At 39.1% G+C, this 11,819-nt stretch overlaps 1 protein-coding gene across 2 annotated transcripts in view; it reads left to right on the top strand.

Annotated features, from left to right (window-relative positions):
• Positions 1 to 11,819, top strand: part of EFHD1 (EF-hand domain family member D1) — a 488,813-nt gene that overhangs the window by 297,994 nt on the left and 179,000 nt on the right. Inside the window, exon 3 of one of the 2 annotated variants that reach the window (XM_044070598.1) lies at positions 8,543 to 8,677. The exons of the other annotated variant lie outside the window; for it this stretch is intronic. Within the exon in view, the coding sequence (XP_043926533.1) occupies positions 8,543 to 8,677 (135 nt within the window). The remainder of the gene's footprint in view (positions 1 to 8,542; positions 8,678 to 11,819) is intronic. 2 annotated transcript variants of the gene reach the window in all.

The raw sequence follows: 11,819 nt of genomic DNA, 5'->3' as shown, positions 1-11,819 counted from the left end.
CTACTTAGTACCTAACCAAACAAAATAAATAAACCACATACATACACTAACCAATCCCTACAGACATACACCCAAACAAAATAAATAATCCACATACATACATTTAAAAAAACCCTACTTCCAACACTACACTAAACCCCACATACACAACTATCTATGAACTATCCTTAACCCCGCCCTAACCCCAAGGTCCGTAACTACCGCACACTTCCCCTAAAGACATACACCCAAACAAAACAAATAACACACATACATACATTTAAAAAAAAACTACATCTAACACTACACTACATCTTACATATATTACCAATCTATGCACTTACCTTAACCCAAATCCTAACCCTAAAGTCCTATCTATCGCACACTTACCTTACGGAGCTATACCGCAGATGGGCCAACCAAAACAAATCGACATTTTGGAATTCGCGGTTTTGGACGTTCGAAGTTTACGTACTTTGTGCAATGCAGTTCGACGTATTCGTGTAAAGGGGTTTTCGCTCAACTGATATAGACCCGAAATTAATAACTATACTTTTGATACCAGGAATAATAAAGGGCTTATTGATGTTCCCAGTTATAGTACTGTGTTGAGAAAAAGAACTTTCCACTGCTAAGATTATGTTATGATTGCTCTTCTTTTTAGAGTATGAAACTTTAGCTGCATGCTGGCTTTTAAGAAAGTGCTGGACTGTTAGTTGGGCAATAGGGTATTCAACACTGATAGGATATGTGGCAAGCTTATTGAAGGCTATTGTTGTTGTGTCTTTCGGCTTATCCTGGTTAGGGGTCGCCACAGCGGAACTCCGGTCCGCTAATGTTTGGTAGTGGATTTTTACGTGCTGAGTTACCAGCCCTGATGTACAACCTTCAACGAAAGCACGCCCATTCATGCATGCCTCCACACAGAAGACGCTCTAGCTGAGAATCGAACAGGACAACGTCTTGCTGTGAGGCGGTTAGGCCCATAATAGAATATAATGCCCCTTCAGCAAGCATCTGTTCAGATACATGATCCAACTTTAAAAAAAACAATGCTTTCTAACTATGAAAACTCAAGGTCCTGCATTCTATAACCTATGCAAAACACCTTAAAGCTCTGTCTATTTTTCATCTCATACAGACTCTTATGAGGGGGACCTCTACCTCATTTACTAACCCTCAAATGACCCTGAACTGTATGATCTCCTCTGTACTCCCAAAACATGAAACACCATAGCCACCTGTACAAAAGACATAAACTGAACCTGCTTGCAGGATACATACATGTTCCATATAATTCACCTCCTCTGGAACAGACTCCCCTTTCATATTAAACAAATTAGTTTCCTAGCCCTCTACAAATAAAACCTCGATGAATGGATGGATAACCATAAATCTACCCACAGAGGCTCTAGAAACCCTTAAAGAAAGAGGTAATGTGTAGTTGCTGTGATGATGTGAGGTACTGCCAGCTATGCCAGGAGAAGTAAGGCAGTGGATGTGTAACATATGCCAGCATGGCTAGCAGGAGACTTGTAAAGAATTATATATCATTTGTATATCAAACTGATTTGCACAGATGCTTGTTGAAAAATGTATTTGTAAAGCTGATTATGTTAAAAAATGTACCAACAGTGGGCCCCATGGGACAGAAAAAAAGCACCTCTATGTCAGACTGTATTGTAACTGTGAAAATTAATATATTGCAACACAGGATACTAGAAGAGAAGAAGTTAATCTCAGTCCAGCTAACTTTGAAAAATAGTTTGAAATTAAATTACTTAATTTAGGTCATAAAGATTGTATCTCAGGTCTCAAAGCAGCCATAGATAAAAAGTCTGTACTAGAAAGCCTTCTGTATTGTCCTTGGGGGTGAAATAATTGCTACTCTGGAAGGGCAGAAGTTTGAAATTGTTTTATGACTTCCAGAAGCTGCAACAGATCTTAGCAAATTTCTAGGTATGTAAGGAAACACGTATGTGCTAATTCCTGGCAGTCTCTAGTAAAGGGGGGGTAGTATGGGAACTAGAAGTCAGATGACCAGCTGTATATGATGTCATTCTGTAATCCAGCACAAAAATTATGTTTTAATACTAGATAAGACTGAAGTCTCAGAGCAGTCTATTTTTGAAACCTGACATAGAAGGATCATTCACCCACTTCATCTTGCTTTGCTTTAGTAAGTAACCAGGGAATTTCTATTCTAGAGATCAGTCAGGGAAATATAGTGAGATTAGTTAAGTACTGTTTTTCTGTATCTGTGTGAATCTATTTAGCTGTGTTATTTTAATATTTCCTGTGAATAAAATTCTGGTGTTTATTGTAAATAGATATTTAATAATTTAATTGTTTTTATTATTTATTATTAAATATATTTAAACTTTTTATTTCATTATGACTAGTCGGCTGGAGTACAGGGAGTGCCTTCTGTGGGGAGTCTGCATGTCCTCCCCGCGGTTGGGTGGGCATTCGAAAGACATGCATAAATGGGCGTGCCTTTATTGAAGGTTGAATGTCGAGCTGGCACCTTGGCATTCGTGAAAATCTACTGCCAATCATTAGCGGACCGGAGTTCCGCAGTGGTGACCCCTAACCGGAAAAAGCCGAAAGACAACAACAACAACATTTCATTATGACTAGTTCTTTAGAGAATATTTTAACCTTTGAAAGTACTTATATTTATTTGGTGACACTGTGGCCACTCCTGAAAGCCTTACTGCATTGGTCAAACACTACCATTTGTATTAGCATTAATTTCACTCAGTGTAATTGGGTACCCTTGTAAGAGCCTTCGAGTAGCTACCTTTGGAGTGTCTGGTGGCAGTAACTACCTTATAGTCTGGTCAAAAGGGGACATAGCTAGCAAATCTGTGCCAGCCTTTCCCAGATGTGTGTGTGTGTGTGTGTGTGTGTGTGTGTGTGTGTGTGTGTGTGTGTGTGTGTGTGTGTGTGTGTGTGTAAATCAAATCTCAGAGAGTGTGTGTGTGTGTGTGTGTGTGTGTGTGTGTGTGTGTGTGTGTGTGTGTGTGTCAGCTGCTTGGAACAGGGACACAAAGCACTGGTTACACACAGAAGGTGGTGGAGTACTTGACTTGAACACTTGGCTGAGGATTCAACTCTACAGTTGTGCCAGTGGGGAATCTTACTGGGGGCCTAGAGAGAGAGAGAGAGAGAGAGAGGGAAACCCAGCCCCCAGACTGAGTGTGTTCCCTGTGTGCTCTTAAGAGAAATTGTGCTTGATGTAGAGAACTGCATCTAGAAATACTGTATGTACCTGTCTTTGTTCCAAGTGAACACCAGTGTCAGTGGTAAGGATTCAGGCTATTTGATTACTGGCCCAGAGGAGGAACATCACAGTTGTTATTGCAGTGGATAAGCTAGATATGTACCATAATCAACTGCCTAATGCTAACCTACTAGTCTGGCATGAACATAAAGCTTAACTAAACCTCTATCAGTTATGTGTAGTAAAATGTTTGACAAATGATTTAAGGAAAAAGGCTGTAATGGTACCAATTAACAAACACAGGAGGGGGTCACATCAGACACAGTTTTAGATCCATCAGCCCAACCAGTATTCTCTATAAAATCATGCAGAGAATCATAAAGAAACATCTAGAAGAAGAGAGTGGACATACTTCTGTTAGATATGCAACATTACATGCTTGTTAAGTAAAGAGCTTGCCTTTCAAATCTTGCGGCATTCTCTGAACTGATAACAACACTTCATGTATAATTATCAGTTCCTGCTGTTCACCTTAACCTTGTTAAGGCATTCAACAGTATTCCCCATTAAATGTCAATCCTTATGTGCTTGTCTGGGTGAAACACTAGCTGAGCAACATCATGCAGGAACTGAAGTTGAGGTGTTTCATATCTACCCCACTTGGGTTTACCAGTGGTGTCCCATGGGGTACTCTAGTGGGGCCAATTTTCAAACTTTTCTTCTCAGATATAAAAGTCACAAATGGGCTCTGAATAAGCAAATATGCCAGTGACTGAAATTTTTCAGTAAACAATGCAGAAATTCTGTGTAAGCCATCCACAAAAATGCATATTTGATGCAGTGCTAATGACTTCATCTTTAATGTCAGTAAATGTATTATGAGGCTCGGCAAAAAAGATACAGCTTAATATTTACAAATTAAAATGTTAAAATCATACAAAAGAAGCACAGTTGTAAAAAAAAGATATATGAAAATGGTAAACTACCATTTTAAGCTATGGCCATTGTTTATCTACAAAGTCAGAAAAGTTTATGATGGAGCCTATCTAATTCTAAAAGGCATGTCTATTCCCTCCATTATACCCCTTCATAGTTCACTGAGCTGGTCCGTTAATTAATGTAATGCTGTCTTCTGTAGACTTCCGACAAGTTACATAAAACATCCTGAAAAGTTACAGGAACTACTTACTACAAAAATTGTAAGACTGGAAAACTTGAACTGATCAGAAAAATTTCATGAAGTGTCATTATATTGTGTTTCTCTTAGAGGTCACCTCTACCTGGTCTATAAAACAGTTAATGATACAGTTCTGTTTGAAGGTCTATGCTTGAAATATGCCACCATGAGAACTAATGCTAAACTGAGGAACCTAATACTGAAAGCAAATAGGATTAATATAAAAAACTGAAAGATTATGCAAAACATTACAAATTTATGGACTAAGGCTCTCCTTACAGTCAGAAGAAGTCATCTGTTTTAAGTCATTCAAAATTAACCTTAATATATATATAGGAGTAGAAAATATCAATGTGGTTATTGCAGTCAACTTTCTTGAAGGCTAGTAGGTCATAATGATCAATAATTAATGATCTTACGTCATGACTCTGGTGTAAAGGCCCTTCTAATTATATGCACTGCATGGTCAGTATCCCATGTTTTGGTAACTGAGTGCAGGTGGTTGTAACTGTACTTACATGCACATTTGGTTGCCCATATTATGACTATAATCTGCAGCATTATAACAGCTATAGGAATGTATAAAGTATGCTATTAAGTGCTGTGCTCATAACACAGTATTACTAAGATATGCATTGTTTCAGAAACCTTCTGTGCCCAAACTTATCATTAAATATTTTAATGAAAAAAACTCTTACCTGAACATCAGTACGTGAACAAGTGTTTGTTTAGGGTTTATTTCTGTTTCTGAGGTGTACTACACAGTCCATTGTTTATACTTTGCATAGTGTGAAATAAAGTGGGAGGAAAAATAAGTACAACACTGCTCTGCACCTGTAAATGACAAACTGAAACTTAACTGGGAAACAGTACTGCAGATTGAGTGATCATTCTAACAACCATGCCATGCTTACATTGAAAATATAGTGTTGAACTAACAACACAGTAAACCACTGGACAGCTATACTTCAGAAAACAATGAATTACAGAGTCACCACTATTAAAAGAATCTGCTATGCATGACGTTTAAGCATCTCTAGTCCTACGTCACCCATGTTAATAAAAAATCATGCACTGTTTTTTTAAACAGGAGAGATATTAAAAATATACTAGTGCTCTAGTTAAAGATCATTTAATAACATCAGAATTAGAGAAATTAAATGCTATGATTCAGATCCTAATATTTCCTCCCATCTATCCTCCAAGACCCAGCTCTTTACCTGCATCTCTATCACTGTCCAAAAAGCTACATGCAGAGTGCATCTGGCTCATATGTGATTCTTAAATCTATCCCTCTTAACTAAAATGAATGTTGTCTATGTGCACATATATGTGACGGCAATGTAAGAAGAAAAAAATCAAAAAGCTTTGAGTCCCATACCATCAGTATATCAAATAATACAGAATGATGTGAGTGAGTACCATGCCTCACTTACTTAGACAGTCTTGGCTGCCAGCTGGTATCAGTAAGTCTAGGCATTGTGTATTAATCCATTGTATGGCAGAATGACATATCTCCCCAACTACCTGACTCCATAGGGGTTCCCCAAGGATCCATCCTTGGACCCCTACTCTTCTCTGTTTACACCAATAATCTAGCCTCTGCCACCAAACATGGCACACTCATACAATATGCAGATGACTCAACCATCATCTGCTTAGCCCAGTCCCTACCCAAACTGCAAAAAGTCACACAGGAAGCCGTTTCCTCTGTTGAAACTTGGTTATCCGATGCCCAATTAATACTCAACCCAAACAAAACTAATCTACTCATCTTCCAACCCGCCAAACATACTCAAAACAACTCTCACTTTAACATCACAGCAAAAGACAACACCACTATATACCCAACTGAACACATCAAATTGCTAGGAGTGGAAATAGACAATAAAAATTTGACATTCACATATCCATGACCATAAAAAAAGTCCACAAAAAACTAGGAGCGTTATACAGAAATAAGCAACTCCTCATCAAAGCAGCAAAGATTTCAATAGCAAATTCCCACCTTATCTCCACCCTACTTTATGCCTCTCCAATATATACCAACCTAAGGCAATGCGATCTAAACAAGCTAGAGACCTGCTACAACAAAATTGCCAAATTCGCCACAGGGGCATCCTAATGTAGTCACCACTGTCTCTCACTTGCTGAATTGGGCTGGCTTGAACTCCCTCACCTCCTTCAGTGGTATCAACTCTCACTCGCCCACAAACTAGTAAACCATCCACTAAATGTCCCATCCCTCCAGAATCTACTCCAACCCTATCGCACCACCAGACCACTAAGATCCAGCAACAAAAATCACTTGCAGATCACTAAAGCCAATAACTCTGCTGGTGAAGCACTATTCTCTAGCATCATAGCCAAATTATGGAACTCCCTCCCACCCACAATTACTTCCGTACCATCATGCATCCACTTCAAAACTTTACTAAAAGCGCACCTAAAAACATGCTGGCTATGCCCTTGCAACTCCCACTCTAATATCACCCACCCCATCAAACCACTACCTTTCTTTCCACTCCACTAACTACCTTGATTATAGCAAGCTCAGATGCTCATAAGCCTAGTACTTATTATACAGCAAGAACTTCTTATTCTAACATTTGTTAATGTCTGTTATGTACTTCACAGATAAAGATTCTAGTTGTCTACTGATGTACTATGTTCTTCATCTGTAAATATGTTGTAAGTAATTGCTATGTTAAATTGTTAATCGCTATGTAATCCAATGTAACTACTGTCTGTTTATTTTAACTGTGGAGCTTTTCTCCCCGGGCCTCCGCTGAAAATGGACCTACGTCCAGTCGGACACTCCTGGTCAACAAATGTAAATGAATGTTTGTTTGTGTCTTTCGGCTTTTCCTGGTTAGGGGTCACCACAGCAGAACTCCAGTCCACTAATGACTGGCAGTAGATTTTTACGTACTGGCTTGCCGGGCCTAACGTACAACCTTCAACGAAGGAACACCCATTCACGCATGTCGCTGCACAGAAGACGCTCTAACTGAGAATCGAACGGGCAACGTCTAACTGTGAGGCGACAACGCTACCGCAGCACCACCACTGCAGTAACAAATGTAAATAAATAAATAAAATGAATGGTACTGATGAAGTCTTGTGCATTATGCCTTCTGTGATTTTATAGATACATAATTTCAACAGAAAGACTGTGGTTAATACCATCATTGAACAGAATGCCACCCTTTTTGCATGGACTGCCTTTTTCCTACGGCTTTCTATGCCTCTTACTGTACATTGTGACACCTCTGTATACTTCTTGCGATGGTTTAAACTTACTATCTTTTTCTGCATGCTAGAAGTCAAATATTGCTGAATCCGGGAGATACATTTCAAGTTGTAGGTCAGAATAATCCGATTGAAGCAGTCAAGTTTTGTCAGGGCTTGGATTTCAAGTTAGAATTTAGAGTAGGCAAGGAAGAAATATTTAGATATAAACCCTGAGACATCATTTCACTACTTATGACCCTATAAACTCGACCCTAATGAATACTAATGCAGATTTTGCCACTAATATACACATATGAATTCTTTCAAAATACCGCTGAAACTGCCCTTGTCTTTCCAAGCAGCAGTACAATGAACCAGTGTAAATAAATTCTCTGTAATGTCTATGACGAATGATGTACTAAACTGTTATCCTATCTACCTTTTTATGTTCTTAGTGACTATTACCTTACTGCCTTACTTCTTTTGGGAACAACTCACACTATTGAGGAGTTTTTTTGTTTGTTTGTTTTTTCATTAAGTTGCTTTCCTTTATGTTCTAAGTTTCACTGTGCATTATGAGAACTATGCAGTTTCAGTGACTTTGTGCCCCTCCCAGTTTGAGATCTCTGCAGCTGCATATGAGTACCCCATCTGCATGTGTTGTTATAGTTTAGTTACACTGCAAAGGATAGTTACTCATTGTTGTCAGAAATAAAATTTATGACTGCAAAAACATTTTCAGCTTGTGGATATTACAATGTGACAGCCAAAAGACACAGTATAGTAGCTATCAACCATGTCTGGTAGCAGAACTATCTCACTTAGCTATCATAGTCAACAACTATATTACGTATTTAAAAAAACAGCAGTAGTTAGTGACTCATTCTGTTTTTCTAATTGATAGGCATGTTTGTGTTTGCCTGCAGTTCCTTCTAATTTTCCGGAAGGCAGCAGCTGGTGAGCTGGATGAAGACAGCGGACTTCTAGCTCTAGCAAAACTGTCAGAAATTGATGTTTCCATCAAAGGAGTTAAGGGGGCAAAGGAATTCTTTGAGGCAAAGGTAAGAAAGTGAAACACTGGCATACATGCATGGTGTTTATTCCTCCTGGATGATGGAATTCATTTTAAGTCTGTAACTCCATCAGAAAGAGCAAAGTTATCTGTTATGAGTCAGAAATTGCAATCTTTCTTCACATATTGAAGTAACTGCCTAAATGTCTTGCAGAAGTAAAGTGTGAAATTTGAAACCAATAAAAACAAATCAGAAAAATCATGTGTGCCATATGTGGGAGTCATGAAAACTGCCTGGGTGGCCTCCACATACATTGTAGATGATATACTATTTATTACATACCACCTGGCAGTTAATGGAGTGATACCCTTTGCAGTTCAAGTACTTCCTTCCCAGTTTGTTAGGTGGGACCTTTATTTCAATGTAGGTACAGTCTAATGCCCCCCAGTACCTCAGGGAAACAGGGTATAGCACAGAAGTCCCACATGGTGTTGGCTATTTCCTCTGGGGTATGTGAGAACCACATATTCTCCCCCACATGCTGAACCATGGCATCGAGAAACTGATGGAGAATTTTTTGAGGCAGATGCCTGCTGTACCTCCACTGTATCCCCAGTAGGTCACTGAAAATTCCTGCATAGCTAATATATGTAAAACAATTCCCACAGGGCTGCAAAGGAAGTCAACACATCCACAGTTTGTTACATGCTGTTCCTGTCCACTATACTATTGTCATGAAGGGCATGAAATGTTATGTACAGATGGCTGATCCAGCCCCTCCTGGGGCAATATCACACATTGTCAGCCACAGGGGCTGCTGTAAGACCCTCTTGCTTTTACACATTTACAATAGCTGTGGCAACCCCTAACATTATATGCTACTTTACTCTGCCTGAACACGAGCATATAGTTGTATAAAAATATAAGGTGGGCTCAGTACTGCTGCACAGAATTCAAACATTTATGAATTGCTATGCCATGTTCTTTTGTCTCATTATCATATGCAGCACTTCATTATGCAGTCATTAGCATATAGCATGTCTGACAACGTTATGTCAGCTGACCTTGTTGTCTTGCTGTATTTTCTGAATTGCACACGCCATCCTCAGTGCTGCCTGTCATGCAAAAGTACTTACTACAATGCGGCAAAGTTTTCTGAATCCAGCCCTCATAGTGTCTTTGTGTTTAGACCCAGAGGGTCAAAATAGTAAAGAAACCATGATAGAAATACTGACAAATGACAAATATAAACACCATCCCTACCAACTCTGATTAGAAAGTGGGTGTCAGTTCGATCCAAAAGATTCTGAATGTTTTGTTACCTTAGTTGACAGCATCTTATGCTACTAAATTCTGAGTCACCTACAACAGAGGAAACAGCTATTAAACAGAGGGAGTCAGCTGCATATTTATGTTAAATACTGGAAAAAGGGTCAACTGCTAAATTCTGAAACAGTGAATGTAAATCTAATACTACAAGGAAACTTATTCAGAAACATGCAAATGATGTAGAACTTATAGAATGTGATAACACAACTGACAGAATGTCTGAAACTGCATTTTTTTATTGTGCAACTGCTTAATTAAGTGCACTGCTGAAAAGGATCTGCTAGACTCTGCTAGTATGGTAACTCTTGTAAAAAAACAATACATTTGCAAATATCAGACTATATCATAAAGGGCTGTGGAAGTGCTATGCATTCATGGGAACAAATAAATGATATCCCATTACCCAGATGGTGGTCCAGATTGAATTTGGGAAAATATTACATCCTGTTGCAATGGTGCCAGATTTTAACTAACCTATGAATGAACCTATGAAAATATTACATCCTGTTGCAATGGTGCCAGGTTTTAACACATAATATGCTAACTGGTAAGAACTTCTCTCTCAGTGGAAGGATAAAACTTTGAGTAGAACCAAGGAGAGAATATAACTAGGAGGATGCTAGGAGAGGAACCTACCAGATATATCCTTACTTCCTATCTCTATTTTGAAATACAAAATGACCTACTGCATAGGCTGATTAAAGAAAAACAGGTACCCAGACCTTTTAGAAACAGTGATGAAACTAGTGCCTAGTCATGTGCTGAAGGGAATCTAGTTATGGGCAAAGCAAAGTTAAGGGTTTTAGCCACATTGTATTGGCCAGGCATTAAAGAAAGATTTTGAAAATGTGTGTGCAGGATGCCATTAATGCTAGAAAACAACTTTTGATGGTGTATTTCCGTGCAAGGTCCTACCTCTTGGCTTTCAAGTTACTCCTGACACCTTCCAATGACTGATGGCTGGGGTTCGTAAATCTCACACCCCCTATTCAATTGCATATTTAGATAACATAATCATACATTCAGAAGAATAAGACTGACTCCTTCTCAAAGTGCAGGCTGTATTAAACTCCCTAAAGTAGGCAGGACTCACAGAGAATGCCCTGTAAAATAAATGTATTTATTTATTTATTCAACATTTGTTTACCGGGAAAGTCCGACTGGGACAGAGCCCATTTTCAGCAGAGGCCCAGGGAGAAAGGCTCCAGACACGTCTTTCAAATGTGGGAGGGAACCAGAGCACCTGGAGGAAACCCACACGAACACAGGAAGGACATGCAGACTCCACACAGAAGACACTCCAGCTGAGAATCTAACCAGAGAGTCTCTTGCTGTGAGGCGACAATGCTAACTGCTGCACCACTGACCAATCTGGTCAGAGAGAGGTAAAACAGCCTGGTTTATGAATAGAATGGGGCAGTATCCAATCCCAGAAGGTAGAAGTAGGGGCAATAAAAAACTGGACAGTATCTCAGACTAAAAGCAGTTTAGTGGCTTTTTGAGCCTGGCTAAATGTTTTAAAAATTTCATACCACATTCTGCCACAAGTGCATGCCCTCTCACCAATCTGACCAGTAGAAAAATGCCCACAAAAATCAAGTGGACCATAGAAGCAGATAATGTCTATAAACAACTGAATATTTTGTGTTCTAAACTAATGCTGACATCTCCTGTTTTCACCAGATATTTCAAAGTATGAACGGATGCATCTGATGTGGGACTTGATGTAGAGCCTTTCATTTGCTATCTAAGCACAAAGCTGGTCACAACACAGTCTAAGTAATCTGCCAACAACTACAAGTGCTTAGCTATTACACTGGCACTCCAATCATTGAAGTATTACACTTGATGCATAAGGAAC

This window comes from Protopterus annectens, chromosome 4.part1, assembly GCF_019279795.1.
Source record: "Protopterus annectens isolate FY-2018-M chromosome 4.part1, PAN1.0, whole genome shotgun sequence".
NCBI lineage: Eukaryota > Metazoa > Chordata > Ceratodontiformes > Protopteridae > Protopterus > Protopterus annectens.
The sequence above is the reverse complement of the archived record's forward strand: the minus strand, read 5'-3'. Positions and strand labels throughout refer to the sequence as shown.